Source organism: Diaporthe amygdali, assembly GCF_026229845.1.
Source record: "Diaporthe amygdali strain CAA958 chromosome Unknown NODE_13_length_1014660_cov_65_381101, whole genome shotgun sequence".
In the NCBI taxonomy this organism is placed as follows: Eukaryota; Fungi; Ascomycota; class Sordariomycetes; order Diaporthales; family Diaporthaceae; genus Diaporthe; species Diaporthe amygdali.
Window position 1 is genome coordinate 395,658 of NW_026517033.1, and position 16,622 is coordinate 412,279.

The 16,622-nt window shown below is 50.9% G+C and overlaps 5 protein-coding genes across 5 annotated transcripts; 3 read left to right on the forward strand and 2 right to left on the reverse strand.

The window, feature by feature from the left end:
• Positions 1-56: 56 nt before the first annotated feature.
• On the forward strand, positions 57-1,491 carry J7T55_003756 (uncharacterized protein; the record flags this gene model as incomplete). Its single annotated transcript, XM_053143097.1, has 4 exons — positions 57-247; positions 310-411; positions 484-760; positions 838-1,491. The coding sequence occupies 4 exons, from the start codon at positions 57-59 to the stop codon at positions 1,489-1,491; spliced, it is 1,224 nt and encodes a 407-aa protein (XP_052994001.1).
• A 1,134-nt stretch (positions 1,492-2,625) lies between these two features.
• Positions 2,626-3,397, reverse strand: J7T55_003757 (uncharacterized protein; the record flags this gene model as incomplete). The annotated part of the gene is made up of 3 exons (XM_053143098.1): positions 2,626-2,944; positions 3,004-3,280; positions 3,349-3,397. The coding sequence occupies 3 exons, from the start codon at positions 3,395-3,397 to the stop codon at positions 2,626-2,628; spliced, it is 645 nt and encodes a 214-aa protein (XP_052994002.1).
• Positions 3,398-5,111: 1,714 nt separating this feature from the next.
• On the reverse strand, positions 5,112-6,093 carry J7T55_003758 (uncharacterized protein; the record flags this gene model as incomplete). Its single annotated transcript, XM_053143099.1, has 3 exons — positions 5,112-5,178; positions 5,522-5,664; positions 5,818-6,093. 3 exons carry the CDS (start codon positions 6,091-6,093, stop codon positions 5,112-5,114), a joined length of 486 nt encoding a protein of 161 aa, XP_052994003.1.
• A 741-nt stretch (positions 6,094-6,834) lies between these two features.
• On the forward strand, positions 6,835-7,695 carry J7T55_003759 (uncharacterized protein; the record flags this gene model as incomplete). The annotated part of the gene is made up of 3 exons (XM_053143100.1): positions 6,835-7,047; positions 7,113-7,297; positions 7,353-7,695. 3 exons carry the CDS (start codon positions 6,835-6,837, stop codon positions 7,693-7,695), a joined length of 741 nt encoding a protein of 246 aa, XP_052994004.1.
• An 815-nt stretch (positions 7,696-8,510) lies between these two features.
• On the forward strand, positions 8,511-15,681 carry J7T55_003760 (uncharacterized protein; the record flags this gene model as incomplete). Its single annotated transcript, XM_053143101.1, has 10 exons — positions 8,511-8,593; positions 8,680-10,698; positions 10,759-11,424; positions 11,479-12,587; positions 12,645-12,796; positions 12,851-13,308; positions 13,914-14,622; positions 14,685-15,008; positions 15,067-15,250; positions 15,344-15,681. 10 exons carry the CDS (start codon positions 8,511-8,513, stop codon positions 15,679-15,681), a joined length of 6,042 nt encoding a protein of 2,013 aa, XP_052994005.1.
• Between the last annotated feature and the right edge of the window lie 941 nt (positions 15,682-16,622).

A 16,622-nucleotide genomic window follows, 5' to 3' on the forward strand; every position in this document is an offset into this window, starting at 1 on the left:
TCCTCTAGTCTTTCTCTAAAGTACAGAAGTTGAACATTATCTAAACTCATTTCATGATGTCGCAGCTGCTTGCCGGTACGACCTCGACATCAATACCTTCACGGCCCATTCGACAGGCTCTCCTTCAACCCTGGCACACAGTGGATTTGTTGGAACGGGGCCCGTACCCAGACCTCAAACGCAAGCTCAACGTCGAGACTGGCAACTTGGCTCAAGCCATCGATTCTGCTGCAAGCCTGCGCATCGTGTAAGCGATTGTCCCGGATCTCGACAACTTGCGTCGGATGTATCATTCTGACCGACGAGCAGAATTGGCCTCTCTGATGTCGAAGATGAGTGGTGCTCCCGCTCGCTGGGACGTCTCTACGAGTTTTTCAAAATTCCTGATGAGTTTACTTCAGAGAGGGTGCAGTCAGTCAGCCATAGCTTTGGGTCAAGCTCCGTCAACAATGAATTCTGCTCTTGGTTTCACTTTTTATGCAGATATATCCCAACTCAAGGCGCGGGACTAGTCGGGGCGGTGCGGTACTGGAAGGCCGGCTTCTTCATACGGAGATCAGCTTCCTTGGGAACGACTCTTGTGTGCTTTGCACCCCTACCTGAAGTTCTGGAAAGGCTGGAGCTGTTCATAGACAGCCCCTCGTGGTCCACAGCCTGCAAAACGCCCTACATCTTATTCAACGTGATCCTGGGTGCTCTATTTCTGGAAGTTGACGAGATGGTCTGGACGATGGGTACCATTTTCAATGGGCTCGAAAGGGTGAGATAACATTCAATGTCCTCTGATCTAGATTTCGAAACCTGCTTCGTGGCATGATACCAACTATGAAATCGCAGGAAATAACCGATCATGTCGATGGAGCATCCAATTTCCGGAAACAACAGTACTACAAGCCACCGTTTGGCACACTTCATCGTTATGCTAACGATCTTGCCTACCTCAAGGAGACGATAGAATCCAACCTGCTCGTCGCCGAAGCCATGCTAGATCGCACGAGGAAAAGGAAACTTGATAATCCGGCACAGGACAAGCTGCCACCAACGGAGGAGGATCTTCTCGAAGAAGGCTTGCTATATCACCGATCGCTATTTCGCTCAACGCAGCTGCGCCTCTGCAGCCTGGACAAGCGCATCCAGAACGCCAACAACCTCGCCTTTAACATGGTGACACAACAAGACTCGCTCATCATGATGCAGGACTCGGCGTCGGTGGCCATCTTGTCTACGGTGGCAGCTGCGTTCCTGCCCATCACGTCCATCGCTACTGTAGTTGGCAGCCAGCTTTTCGACACCCGCCAGGATAACCAAGGCAATTGGACCATCGTCGCGAATCCGCTGATACGCTACCTCTATATCATTGGTATCCCACTTACACTCGTCGTCTTTATTGCCTCCTATCTCTGGTCCATTCGGCATCCTATGAGTGCCAACACTTGGATGAAATCATGTTTCAAGCTTCGACTTCGAAGTGGCGACGTCAAGCGGAGCTAGCCGGGCTATGCATGTGAGCGTGGGTGTTCCAAATGATTTATAACATTTGATTTACCTTTTATATACCATGTCTGTTGACTGAACCGGTCCCTACGTCGTCACAGCGGAAAGGCTGGATTTGGCTGTAGGAATATCTTGATTTCAATCAAGGGTTGCTCATCAAGAAAAGGAGTTGGAAGAAGAAGAAAAGAAGAAGCAGAAGCAGAAGAAGCAGAAGCAGTGGCAGCTACGCGCACGCATTTCAGACTATTTGCAGGCTGTCTGATAATGTGGAACATTTCGCCTTTATTTTCCCATCAACTAGCTAATTTGGTCCATGGGATTGCTTCATGTTTGGAAGCACCTAGTCGAATCTTTTGGCACCGTTCATTCAAAAGATGCCTCAATAGAAAGGAGGAATAATCGCTTAAAATGAATCAAAGAATCCTGTCGCGCCGAGTGCTCAGATCCGTTTGACTATCAGACCTCTCCATGCAGCTGGAATGTATATACTCAAAACGCAAACTGTGTCAACGCCCAAATAGAGGCGCCCCCCTCCTTTGTTCTTTCCACAGCCGTACCCCAAGTATGGCCAACCTCAAATTATTAGAAAATCATATTCGATGAAGTCACACTGCCAGTATAGCCCAGGAGCCTTTGACTTATCAATACAGCGTAGTCCATTGGGCACCTCACACAGCCAGTAATTCGGCTAGCCCTCGTTGTGAACAAAAGTTGAGATAAACAGCATGTGTTCAAGGGGTCTTCAGAGAAAGGTGCCAAATCTATTACCTAGGCCAAAGCTGACAATCGTCATAGTATGTGTACATGTTGAGCGTGCTTGCTCGCTTGTCGTTAAGTACCCAGCTAGTCTACGAGAAATAGAATGGACCAAGGAGCTGCACTGCTGACAATGCATTCATTTCTATGCGATGGAAGCTATTATTATCAGCCTTGCAAATGACACTATCTTCACACGCAAATTGAATAGGTATGGATTGATCTCAAGTTTAAACACGTCTGGTAATAACTCGGAGCCGAAGTCTTCCCATCTAGGGAATGCGAGACGCGAAGAAAAATTTCCTCCTGATTTACTACTGACCATGGGCCACCCTTTGTACCGACATAACAAATGACAAATACAATGAGGTGACGCTAACTATTTTTTGACACCAGAGCCTGGAAATCCGCGTTCTGTCCTTGAGAGAAGTCTTGATTCCAGTAACCGAAAAGATCGTGGACACCAAAGCTCGACGTGTTTGAGGACGGCGTCGATGGAGCGGTCGACGAGTATGCGAAGGCCAGCCTGTTGGAGCCGTTTGGGTTGAGTGTTGTCGTCGATCCCGAGGAACTTGTCCACGAGGTGCATCCACTACACTTCAGCGTGACCTCCCAGTGCGTAGAGTTGACCTTGGTACCGGTTTTCAGGACCTGAAGTGTCTCCCCGGCATATGCAGTTGGTTGAGAGCGTTGACTGTGTACCAGTCAGTAAATGGTGAACTAATCCAAAACAACCGGGTGGGTTTTGTGTACGTGGCAAGTCGACTTGATATAGTGACAGTGTTTCCGTTAGGCCAAACAACAGTCAAGGGGTTATTGAGCATTGTCCCTCCCCAAGACAACCCAAGCCATGCCACCTCTTTGAGGGCCGTCAACTGTAGGACAACATCATACGGAGCCGTCGCCGATGTAGGGACGGCGGTTCGAAAGGTTATGACGTTCGGACTCTGGTATTTGTAGTTTGCATTGTATTGAGAAAACGTAAAGCCGGTGTCGGGATCCTTATACACAATGCTGTCGGCCGCCAAACCTACGTCGGATAATGTAGTCAGATTAGAGAAGACTTTGGGGGGAATACGTAGTAGCAGCTTTCCGTACCGGTTCCCACTATTGATAGGATGTGAAGGAGAATAGATAGCCAAGGCATTATTACACGCGTACTCTCGGGTTCTCCTAGTTTTTGAATGACAGCAGAGGCCGCAGAAGTTGTAGGACACGAGAGGGGCCGCAGGCCTTTAGATGAAGAACGATTGGAATGGGGAGGCAGCGTCAGGAACCATTAAACGATAGATGGAGGCAATGCTGTATTAAATTGATTTCCAAAGATCCAATGCATGATTTGGTCGTACTGGGCTTTTCTCGTTTCGGTCGAAGAACGCTCAGGATCCGCAATCCTCACAGAATTTTGCTAATCCGGGTTCTGGTGAACCATCCGCTTTCAGATTCTCGTCCAAGACATGATAGGGAGGCTAAATGCTCATAATATCCGATTAATTACTTTTTCACGTGTGCAGGCCTCAATACCACCCAGCCATCCATCTGTTTAGCTGCAAAACGGTCACCCACATTGTACATAATATCATTGGCCAAAATGGTAGACAGCCTCAAGGTCCGAGGCCTCTTTAGTCTATGTTATATGATACTACGGCAGCACTTCGTTACTCTTCCAAGGCAAGGATCGCAAGTGCTATCAAGTTCCGATCGATTGCTTGTTGGCCTTGCAGCATATGAGCAGTTGTCGAAGAATGGCTATGTCTCTGAGATATTCAACGAAATCAAGTTAAAATGCCTGCAGCGGAGTATGCTACTCAGCAATGCTTGGAACAGATCTGCACTCTATGCATGAGCGGTTCCATCTCTTGCAAATGTCATGGTTGGATAAATATATGCTTTCAGGTTGACAATCAATCGGAGGCAATGCCGCCGCCATGACTCTGATCAAGGATTCTAGAGGTGATGTCATGTCCAAAGATAGCATTGATGCTGCTTGCATTATGACAAGCTCCAATATATCAATATCGCTACCACAGAGCTCTAGTCACCGACACTCGTGTCCGGTTAAATTGTGCTACTGCCGATGTCGTGTGATCCCTGAGAGAAAGGAGGGGAGGGGGGTAGCTGTACTGTACAACGTGGGGTTTGATGTATGCAAGAGGGAGCAAAAACTAGTTGCGGCATGTGTCAGCGAATGAGGGACTGTGTCATCAGTGAGCTAGGGTTAGAAACCAGAAGCAGAGCGGAGGCACTGCGAGGGATGAACGACTCGGATGGATTTAAAAGTCTTATTATGGACAAGTCGACATGGGAAAGCACATCTGTTGGGCAAGATGCTTTGTTGGCGCCGTTGGTCCGAGTAGTCAGGCACAGTGAAGCAAGGCATCAGATGCGGTCGTAGATTTGTGGCCGAGGCGGGAGACCTGTCCCCGATGTTCCCAGAGAAGGAATCTCTTGAAAGTACGCTCAAGACAGTACTCATGGTAATTTACATGAAAGACGGCCTTATCTCATATGCATGCAGTTGAATATCTTGATCACCACCACTCATAAAGCTGTTCGTAGGAGACCTGACTCGATCTATCTCGTGGTCCTCAGGATTGGCTACTTGTTCAAAGCACACTTTGAGTGCGTACCAATGCAGCCCGTGCATACTGCGATCATTCTGCCCATGTTTTGTATTGATTCCACATCCCAATTTCGTATCTGTGGTGACTGTATCAGTGATTGCCCTTCATCAGGCTTTGTTCTATATTAACATGCCAGATCAGCTGAGCCCGGCAGCATGCTCTTCGGTCCCACAGTGTCGGGAAGTCCAGACATCAACGGACTGGCTGCATGTGTGTGTGAATCATAGGAGCAATCTATCAGCGCTGATTTCCGTAATGAGGTGTCATTTGGTCTATTGTTGGTTCAATGTGGCGGAAGGCAAAGCTACTGTTCTGTGTGTCCCCGTCACCTGGTTCGCAGCAATGCCTTGGTATTTGATGCAAAGGTTTGAACACCGATGCTTCCCCCTTTAAAAATCTTGTTTGCTGTCATTAAAAGATGCATTATCATATTAAGGCCTACCCTTTTCTCATCCATGGAGAGGAATGCACCAGACCACTGCAACAGCAATAATTGCATTGAGTAGTCCCTGCCATCCCATCAAGCCAAACATTGTCCATTGTCACCGCCACCGTCTGTGGGAACGAGATCCGAAAAGCAAGCTCCGTACCTGGTTTGATATTAGGACGAGGTACTCTGACCGAGCAAACGTGCTTCGTTTACATACGCAATATCGATGTTTGTACCATCTCCCAGGAAGTACTGGCCCGAGAGGCCATCGCTAGCAGTATCTAGACAGCATTCGTCGATGATTCGGTTGACCCAGGCTGCGACTTCTGTGCATTTCTTGGTGATGGCGTACGAGTTGTCCTACGCACAGGAGCGGGAGGTTAGATTGTGATTCAACCAGAAGGGGCAGGCAAGAGGTTGGTGGCGCTTACATTGCAAATCTGTCCGCAAAGTACAATTTTAGTAAATGTGGCCGGTAACATTGATTTATTCAACAGTGCTGGATTGGCTTACCCAGATGTTGGTGGAGGTCTCCTCGTCACAAGCTACACCCAAGCACGACGAATTTGCTGGTGGGTCTGCGTTCTCAATGCCCTCGACGGTGAACTCTTTGCCCCATTGACCTTTATCACACGTTTCAAGTTGTTTTGAAAGTCGCATGGCAGCATCACGATGGCCAGTTGCGAAATTACCACAGAACTTCCAGGCATTGCGAGGCTGAACGGTTGTCTCTCGGCCTTGGACCAAAATGATGCCGGTGCACAACAGGTCGAAGATCAGAGAAATCATAATACCCTCCAGGAGCTCACGAAGGGCATTTAGTTTGGTCTTGTCTCAAATGAATTCGGAGGTACGGAATTTTTCTCACGAAATTTCCAAAGAGTTTGCTCAAGTGCGGGTAGTGGAAGGCGAAGAAAAAGAAAGTGTGTGACGAAGGGACCGCGCTGCGTGTCATACAGGACGACCACGAATCACAAAGTGCTTGCTGCCATGCTTTTGCAATGGCCAGTGAGTGACTGGCAATGACCGGACAATTTAGTCGAGGACTCGAAGTAAAGGTACCTCTGACTAAAAGGAGGAGGGCATCAGAGGAAGTGGACAGTCAGAAAGCTATTCGTAGTTGCGTGGACTAGCCTGTTGGCATAATGCGACTTCATGCTGAAGCGGTTACGGCCATGTCCCTTATGGCCCAGAAAGCTATGAGCGATGTCGTTCTCACTGATTGCAGTATTCCCAGAGCTAGGCCAACATCCGATCTGACCACAAACTCTTCCAAAAAAAATCTTATTATGATTTTACGAATTCTATGACAATTCTTTTTATCTGTCTACTTGTTTTGCTTAAAATTATCGTGAAGTTGCATAGGCTAGGCCGCGCCTCAAGTGCATTTACTTGGCACAGATTGGTAAGCAGGGGAGGGATGTGACTCCTGTGGGATTGGGAATATGGTCGATAGCTTCGAAGGACAAGTGTCTCGACTCCGCACACAATTAACGGCTTGATCAATTCTGACTCCCACACCCAAACAAGATGTTGACGCTACTGCATCAGGAAATTCCGAGTGACAATTCGACCCTCGAGGTTCTGGTCATCCTGTTTCCCGGCTTCAACACGCTGGACATGAATGGGCCATTCGACGTGCTCACGAAATTCGGCACCAACACTTCGTTTAATCTCCAAGTCGCTTCGGAATCAACAGACCGTTGTGGAATAACGAAGTCGACAGAAGGCGTCAAAGTCCAGGTCAGGCTTTTTGTTGCAGTCCTCTCCCAAGCAAAGTTGGACTTCTGAGACTCATAACCTTTCAGCATGACATTCGACTGGACGATGCACTGATAGCCTCTCTGGATCGCTACGACGTCCTTATTGTCCCGGGAGGGTCTCCCGAGGCTGTTTCCGAAAAAGCCAAAGAGCTCGATTCTGCCTTCATGCAACTCATCACCGCCTTCTCAAAGCTGCCGCCACGTTCTACACATCATCCTCGCGTGCTACTGTAAGTGAATTGTAATAGTTCGTGCCACGAATTCTGATGGTCTGACTGCAACCAGGTCGATTTGCACTGGTGCTCTGTTCTTGGGAACCCTCGGAATCTTCAACGGAAAGTTCTGTACCACGCACTGGTTTGCGTACGATGATCTGAAAGAGAGGGTCAAATCAGCTGCATCCGCGAGCGGTGGCCAGCCCGGAAGAGTGATCAAGGCTCGATTTGTAGACTCTGGGCTGAACGATTCGAAGGTACGTATAATCAGCAGCGGCGGTATTTCTTGCGGGATTGATGCGAGCCTGTATCTCGTCAAATTCCTGCTGGGTGAGAAAGAGGCCATATCGACGGCTGAGATCTTGGATTATGCGTACCGCAAGACGGAGGGTGTTGTCATCGACGATGAGTAGGAAGACAATGGTTACGAATAGGGTTGACGGGAGGCAAATTCGGTTCAAAATAGAACAAGGTACATACCATGACCTGCCGGGTAGTGCGTAGATGCCTTCGTGTCGCAATGTTACTCAACTTGTATTCTCTTCTAAACTTATCCTAAACTGATCATTGCTGGAACTGTTGCCCTCGTAGTCTCAGTGTACAACTTCCACATTGGTGTAAGCGCTGCAGTTGGCCTGCGCTTCCCTCATAGTCCAGAAACAAGTAAGTAGGAACATGATGTAAAATGCTTGAGCCGCAGACGAATTCAGCTTCATCTTCCTAAGCCTGATTTTCGCGACCATTACAGGTCTGACTAATTTCGGCTTCATTGTTCATGTAAAATCGAGAATATCTTCCACGAGTGATGAGCACTAATAGAAAGAGTGACGTTCGCCAGTCAGGATGCAGTGACGTTGACAAGTTCCAGTCAATGGGAACTGTACTCGGGCTGTAGCTCAGGTAAAGGCGAGCGCTTACACAGAGTTGCACAGTGTGACGTTTAGCTGGAATTGTGAACGATCCCAACCTGCAGCAATCAACTAAACTGTGCTTCTCGGAATGCTCACCTATCATTTTGAAGGTGGCAAGAATGGGGAACAGCTATGAGGGATGGGGAAGCGAATTTAAGCTACGATAAGCTGCAGCATGCCGCCAGGATGTTAGGGTTCAAGGATGGGGGCTGACAGACGGGACGAAGTGTGGCTGGCCCGTGACCGTGCAGTAGCACTCTGAGAGGCTCACTGTATCAAGTAGACTGAGACGCGAACTTCGAGGCGAAAGTGAGGGGATGAAGCTGCCTATCAAGTCTCCCTTGCATCCGGCACTGCTTGGGAGGCAAACCATCAGGGGTGGGGAAGCAATCACCATACCGTCAGTTCAACGTGACCCTCGTGATGAATTATGTTTGATTTTATCAGATATTCATGATTTGCTTCATGAATGATTTGGCATGACAGTATGGCGCTTCCTATCCTTCCCACGGCACCACCGCAGAGCTCAGCTCCGTCCGCATCAACCTTGGATCACGATGCACAGAAACTTGGGCCCCTGATCAATTCAGTGTACAAGTCGCCGGACATAACGTTTTACTTGAATGGACGGCGCACAGTTCTGACCAATCCAAACCCACAATGGACACTGCTCGACTATCTGCGGTCTCGACCGGGGCTAAAAGGCACCAAGCTGGGCTGTGGCGAGGGAGGATGTGGTGCCTGCACTGTGGTGATGCAAGTCGGCCAACAGTCTCCCAGAAGACGGATCAATCACATTTCCGTCAATGCGTGTCTTTTTCCGCTATTGGGATGCGAAGGAAAGCATATCATTACAGTCGAGGGCATTGGCTCCATCGCGAGCCCGCATCCGCTGCAAGAGAGGATGGCCAAGATGCATGGAAGCCAGTGCGGTTTCTGCACTCCAGGAATCGTCATGAGTCTGTATGCCTTGGTTAGAAATGCCTGGGATCCAGAAGAAGGTGTGTTCAGGCTGAGTGAGAGGGATGTAGAGCTGCAGGGGGCACTGGACGGAAACCTATGCCGATGCACAGGCTACAAGACAATATTGGAGGCGGCGAAAACATTTGTCACCGAAGATCTCAAAGGAAAGGTTGTCGGATCAACAGGAGAGGATCTTAAAGGCGACATTGAGGAGGATATGAGCGCACTGGCCGTCAGCCAAAGCCCTTCATCATTACCCTCCTGTGGCCGGCCAGGTGGATGCTGCAGAGACAACCAAGGGGCTTCGTGCGGCAGCAGCGCTACCAAAGACCGGTCTTCATCGTCGGAAAGCCTCGAAAAGATCAACAGCGGCTCCTCAGAGAATGGCTCAACTGATGAAAGCGCACCTTCTCTCAGCACCTCTGTTTCGAGCCAAGAAAACGTCAAACCTAACCCGGTTCTAGAGCTCGGCGGCACGGTAATCACACAGAAAGACCATTACGACTTCCAGCCATATGAGCCTGACACAGACCTCATTTTCCCACCCTCACTGTGGAAACACGAGCCAAAGCCCATCTGCTATGGGGATAGCACAATGCTTTGGTTTAGACCGACGAACCTTGCTCAACTCTTGGAAATAAAGTCGATCTACCCACCAGCAAAAGTAGTCAGCGGAGCGAGCGAAGTCGCAATCGAGCAAAGATTCAAAAGCGCCGAATTCCCAGTCATGGTGTATGTTGGGGACATAGATGAGCTCAGGAGCTCAACTCTGGTTCTTGCCGATGCGCCGGACACAAACTGGCAAAGCCTGAACGAGGTGGTGTTCCCTGCCAACGTTTCTTTGACAAATATCGAACGGCTATGCAAAGAGGCACAGGCAAAAATGGGAAAGCGAGCACAAGTGTTGGAAGCATTGCGCAAACAACTGCGGTATTTTGGGGGCAGACAAATCCGGAACGTTGCGACGCTGGCAGGGAATATCGCCACTGCCAGTCCCATCTCAGATGCACTTCCGGTTCTGATGGCTTCCGGGGCCAGTGTAACGATCGAAAGACTGGATAAGGATTCTGGAGACGTGATCGCGAAGGAGGTGCCACTATCGGAGTTTGTGAAGGGGTATCGACGGACAACCTTGACGCAGGAGATTCAGGACGGGGTCCTTACTACGGTTCGGATGCCCTTGTCGCCGACAAGCAGCAATGAGACTATAAAAGCCTACAAGCAAGCCAAGCGCAAGGAAGATGATATCGCGATCGTCACCGCATGCTTCAGGGTGCGCCTGGACAATGCCGGACTGGTGGAGGACGCAGTCTTCGCATACGGAGGAATGGCACCAACGACAAGACTGTCTCCAGAAACCCAGATTCTGCTGAAAGGACTGCCCTGGACCGACCACTCAACGCTTGAAAGAGCTATAGAGTCGCTCCAAAAAGAGCTTTGGCTACCATTCGACGTCCCCGGAGGAATGGCTCAATACCGGACAACCCTAGCCTGTTCGCTTTTCATGCGATTCTGGCACGAGTCTTTGTCAGATCTTGGCCTGTCCATGGAATCAGCGGCGGATGTCTCTGAACTCGAACATGGACTTTCTTTCGGAACCAGAGACATGCCGCACCTCCCTGCCAACACTAGCACGAAAAACGCATCAACAATGGGCAAACCCGTCCCACATCTGTCATCCCTGGCCCAAACGACGGGACAAGCCGAGTACGTCGATGATATTCCGGCTCAGTCCGAGGAGCTGTTTGTCGGGCTGGTCCTCTCAACTCGTTCCCATGCTCGCATCATTTCTGTCGACTGGTCCGCTGCATTAGAACTGCCTGGCGTGGTGGGCTATCTGGACCATAAAGCTCTCTCATCGCCGGACCTTAACTTGTGGGGCAGCTTGAAGCACGACGAGCCTTTCTTTGCCACAGAAACCGTAGACAGCCATGGTCAGGTCATCGGTGTGATTCTCGCAGAAACGCAACTGGGAGCAAGAATAGCTGCAAAGAAGGTGAAGATCGAGTACAAAGACCTGCCTGCGGTGATCACTATCGACCAGGCGATCCAGGCCGGAAGCTTCTTTACGTACGGGAAGGAATTGCGTAAGGGCGAGTCGGCCTTAAAGCAAGATCTGAGCGGGCCGTTCGAGGCGTGTGATTGTATATTTGAGGGCACGACGAGGTTAGGGGGACAGGAGCAGTTCTATCTGGAAACAAACGCTGCGCTCGCCATCCCAAAGAGCGAGGACGGACAGATGGAAGTATGGTCAAGTACCCAAAATACGTGAGTTACTGGCTCTTATGCGTTGCCTTATTCATTCTCTAACAGATAAAACAGCATGGAAACGCAAACATTTGTCTCCCAGATCCTCACCGTCCCAAACCACAAGATCAATGTGCGGGTCAAGCGCCTGGGCGGCGGCTTTGGCGGCAAAGAATCGCGCAGTGTACCTATCGCATGCTACTGCGCCCTCGGTGCAGCAAAGTACAACCGCCCGGTGCGCATCATGCTTACTCGCGAGGAAGATATGGCGACATCGGGCCAGCGTCACCCGTTCAAGGCCAAGTGGCGGGTTGGCGTTACCAACGAAGGGAAGTTGATGGTGCTTGAGGCTGACTTGTACAACAACGCCGGGTACACCGTTGACATGTCCACTGCTGTCATGGATCGAGCTCTGACACACGTTGACAACTGCTATGAGATTCCGGACGTCTGGGTGCGTGGACATGTCTGCAAGACAAACACTCACAGTAACACTGCATTCCGGGGTTTTGGTGGGCCGCAGGGTATGTACATCACCGAGAGCATAATATCTGCGGTGGCTGAAGGACTCGATATCCCTGTGGACGAGATTCGTCGCAAGAATCTCTATGTTGAAGGGCAGAGGACGCCATTCCTCCAACACATCAACGAGGACTGGCACGTGCCAACTATGCTTGAACAAGTCCGCCGCAACACGCGATTTGACGACCGGAAGAAAGCTATCGAAGCATACAATGCCGATCCCAAGAACCGTTGGAGGAAGAAGGGGATCGCAATGATTCCTACCAAATTTGGTCTCTCCTTTGCCACGGCGTTGCATTTGAATCAAGCCTCAGCATATGTGCAGATCTACACGGACGGGACTGTGCTTCTCTCTCATGGAGGAACGGAGATGGGGCAAGGACTGTACACCAAGATGTGTCAGGTCGCGGCGGCAGAGCTCGGAGTGCCGCTCAGGGACGTGTACACAAGTGACAGCTCGACATACTCTATCGCCAACGCATCACCGACAGCAGCAAGCTCTGGAAGCGACCTGAATGGCATGGCTGTTAAGGCGGCCTGTGAAAAGTTGAGGGAGAGGCTAAAGCCCTACCGCCAGGAGCTGGGAGAGCAAGCTTCCATGAAGGAGCTGGCAATGGCCGCATATCGTGACCGTGTGAGCCTGATTGCAAGCGGCTTCTGGAGTAAGCCACTTTACCCCTTCTGGAATTTGGGAGGCGGTATACTAACCAGTTGTGTAGAAATGCCCAGAATTGGATATATCTGGAACGACTTCGAGAATCTGAATCCGAAGCCCATGTACTACTACTGGACACAGGGCGTAGCAGTGACTGAAGTCGAGCTAGACGTCCTGACCGGTGACCACCATGTCTTGAGGACAGACATCATGATGGTAAGTTTGAATTACTTTGCAATATCCCATGCATCTCAGATTAACTTGAGTCAGGACGTTGGAAACTCGATCAATCCCGCCCTCGACTACGGCCAGATCGAAGGGGCATTCATTCAGGGCCAAGGCCTCTTCACGCTCGAAGAATCCCTCTGGAACTCGAAGACCGGCTGCTTGTCGACGACTGGCCCAGGGACGTACAAGATCCCGGGATTCGGTGACATCCCTCGTGAGTTCAACGTCAGCATGCTAAAGCAGGACACCGAAGGCAACCCAATCAGCTGGAAGCACCTGCGTTCGATCGCAAGCAGCAAGGGAGTCGGCGAGCCACCTTTGTTCCTGGGCTCGACGGTGTTCTTCGCACTGAGAGAGGCTGTCAGGGCCGCAAGGAAGCAGAATGGACTTGGCGACAGTGGTTTAGTGCTGGACAGCCCGGCGACTGCAGAGGCACTGAGATGTGCCGTAGGGGACCAGCTGAGTAGAAAATGCGTTGTTGAGCAGGTGGAGGAACAAAGGTCATTCTTTATAAGAGCATCTTGAGGTTGAGTAACACGTATCCACCTCCGCCCTGTTTCGGACGTGAGCGTGCCATAGATGTTCTGTGTCGATGCCAAGCAGTACAGTAAATTTATTGTGTTGGTTCTTGGCAGTCTATTGTTGTGGCATGGGAAATCAGACAACGTCTTTTTTGGCCCACATGCCTATGCGAGTCCAAGACTTGCGCGTCTGCGAAACCGCAATCCTGTTCCCATCATCGACTATCATCCGTCTCCACCCCCACAAGTGATTACGCGGGGAATATTTGGGGTCTCCACGGCTGCAATGAACCTTTACCTAAGGCAGTAATCCGAGCTCACCGTCGGCATATCGACGTGTGGTACTTTGTGGAGAATATGGGCAGACGTTTGTGCGGGGGACAGTGTCTTCCCCATACCCCCAAGCAGTGGTAGTGGGTTGGTGGCCGGCGGCGACTGCGAACTTCGGGCAGATTTCGTCCGACGTCAAGTGATGTGTGCAAAGGTTTTTGGTTCGATGAACTGTGCTTGATGGTTATAAGCTTCGTCTTGCCGCTTTGGTGTCACATCGGTAATCAAGATTAGTGCCGCCATCATCACCGCAGCGCTCAACGCGAACGACCCGCCAAGATGGACCACAAAGCTGCTTCGCCGGAGGAACCACTGCCAGAAAAGGTCGAGCTGGAGACGGGGAAGCTGGGCAAGGCCTCCCAAGATACTACACGTATTGCACATCTTGAGCATTTTGAAAATGAAGATGCATCGCAGCACAAAGCCCGGACGACGAAGCTCCTGCGAAAGATCGACCTGCATCTCCTCCCATTCCTCATCGTGATGTACCTTCTCAATTTTCTGGACCGATCGAATCTTGCGCAGGCCCGGCAGGGCTCGCTAGAGAAGGATCTGGGCATGAAAGGGACGGATTTCAATCTCGCGACGTCGATCTTCTTTGTTGGATACTTGTTGATGCAGCTGCCGTCGAACATGCTGATCACGCGAGTACAGCCGAGGGTGTACTTGAGCACTGCAATGGTGCTGTGGGGTGTAGTCAGCACCTGCAATGCTGCAACGCACTCGTTCGGGGCGCTGGTCGCGGTCAGGTTCTTCCTAGGGTTCGTCGAGGCACCATTCTTCCCCGGTGCCATCTTTCTGATGAGCTCTTGGTACACCCGAGCTGAGCTGGTCAAGCGGATCGCATGGTTCTATTCTGGCAACGCTCTGGCTAACATGTTTGGTGGCCTGTTGGGGGCTGCTATCCTGGGCAATCTGGACGGGGACTTGGGACTCTCCAGCTGGAGATGGCTGTTCATAATTGTGAGGTTCTTCTTCCGTCTGCCAAGTTGTGATAGAAAACTGATTGCAATCTTTGTTTGCAGGAAGGGACAATCACGATCGGCATCGCCATCATCTCCGGCTTCTTTCTGCCCAACTACCCAGCCACAACACCCTGGCTGAACGATGAGGAGAAACACTTCGCAGCATGGCGCCTCCTTGCCGATATTAACGAAGAAGATGAGCGGCATGCCACATCCACGACGGCTGGGCTCAAGCTGGCCCTCGCAGACTACAGGCTGTATCTCTTTGTGCTTCTGCAGCACGTCAGCCTGCTCAGCCAGACATTCCAATACTTCTTCCCTTCCATCGTCGGAACGTTGGGGTATGGAAGCATTGACACAATTTGGCTGACGGCTCCCGTCTGGGTAAGGGCTACTTGCCTTGCAGAGTGATGATATACTTCTTGCTGACCAAGCCTATCAGTTCGCGACGTTTCTCGTTTCCATCTTCGTGACCTGGACATCATCCAGAACCAAAGACCGATCGATCCACATTGTCTGCCTTATGCTGGTCGCAGCAGTCGGGAACGCCATCGCGACAGGCACAACAAACATCGGTGCTCGCTTCTTCGCCATGTTCCTTATGCCGATGGGTGCAGTCTCCGCTTGTAAGTCCCTTGCTCCCTTCCCCGAGCCGGAACGCTTTGCAACTTTCCGGGCCAAGAGTTTCATGGCATCTGACAGGTTATCATGACAAACAGATCAGATTATAGTGTCCTGGGTAGCCAACTCATTCCCGCGGCCCCTGGTCAAACGCTCCATCTCGATCGCGATCGCAAATATGATCGGCAACACGGCGAGCATATACGGCTCGTATATGTACCCGGCCACAGCGGCGCCGCGATATATACCCGGAGGAACAGCGAATACTGTCATATGTCTCATGGTCGCGCTTCTGGCGTTGCTCCTGCGTTTTGTGCATCTGAGGGAGAACAGGGAGCTGGAGAAATTGGAAGAGCGGGAGCTTGCAGATGGTGACCAGGGTGGAAACGGGGGCGGTGGGGGCAGGAGGGCGGTTGGCTTCAGATATGTTTATTGAACAGCGGAAAAGGAACCGCCCTGCACCAAATATGCTAGCCCAACAATATATTTTGAGAACGTCTCATTGAGGTTTCGGTCTGTGCCAGTGTTGGTGAAAGTCCATGCGCGGGTTGCGTGCATTGCGGATGCGCCTCCGCGGAATCAGATCTCCTGCGCCCTTACGGCTGCATCGAGGCATCGTTCAGCCAAGATGATCATGGTTTCTTTTTGCGATCCTACTTCGGGGAAATCAAGGCCATTGCACGGCTTGTCGGCTCAGTCCCGATGCTTCCGCGCGAGAGCGTTTGCAGATAACCCATGTGTGCCTGCTGCAGCTTCCGATGCGCCTGCAGGGCCGCAGCAGGGGTTTACAGCCAGCGGCGGAACACGCCCTCTCCGCCAGCTCGCCAGCAGTGTAACCTGCAGCCGTCTGCGGTCCCCTTTCGAGTCTCTTGCAACAAAGCATGTGATACGTCTGATATGGCGGCTTCGGTAAGATTCAACCTCTCGCGAATCTTAGCACTGCTCCCAGCCAGCCCATCATCACCCGCAAGGTTGCAGGCAGGAGCTTACCGGTGAAGACGTGCATGCAAAAGCAATGTGCACCGGCTGATGACGATGCCCCTCTAACAATCAGATCGCTAAAACTTTCACTTCGAAAACACTGGGCGAGGTCTAGGCGAGAAAAAAAAAATAAGAAACGGGTGAGACCCATTGGAGACGATGATTCTGGAGGATGCCCTCATCGTCTCATCACCCCTGTGGCCGTTAGCTTGATATTGCTTTTGTTCACATATGTTGTCCGTCTCGTTCTCAAGTCTCCAGCTCTCCTTGAAAAGGAAAATGTTCCGAGCTGTTCTCTCCTGGACCGTTCGTCTCGTCTCTCGTCTCCAACTTATAGCCCGTCTCCGAGCCAGGCTGAGAATAAGCCCGTCTTCGAAATGCGACCAGGAGCGCGCA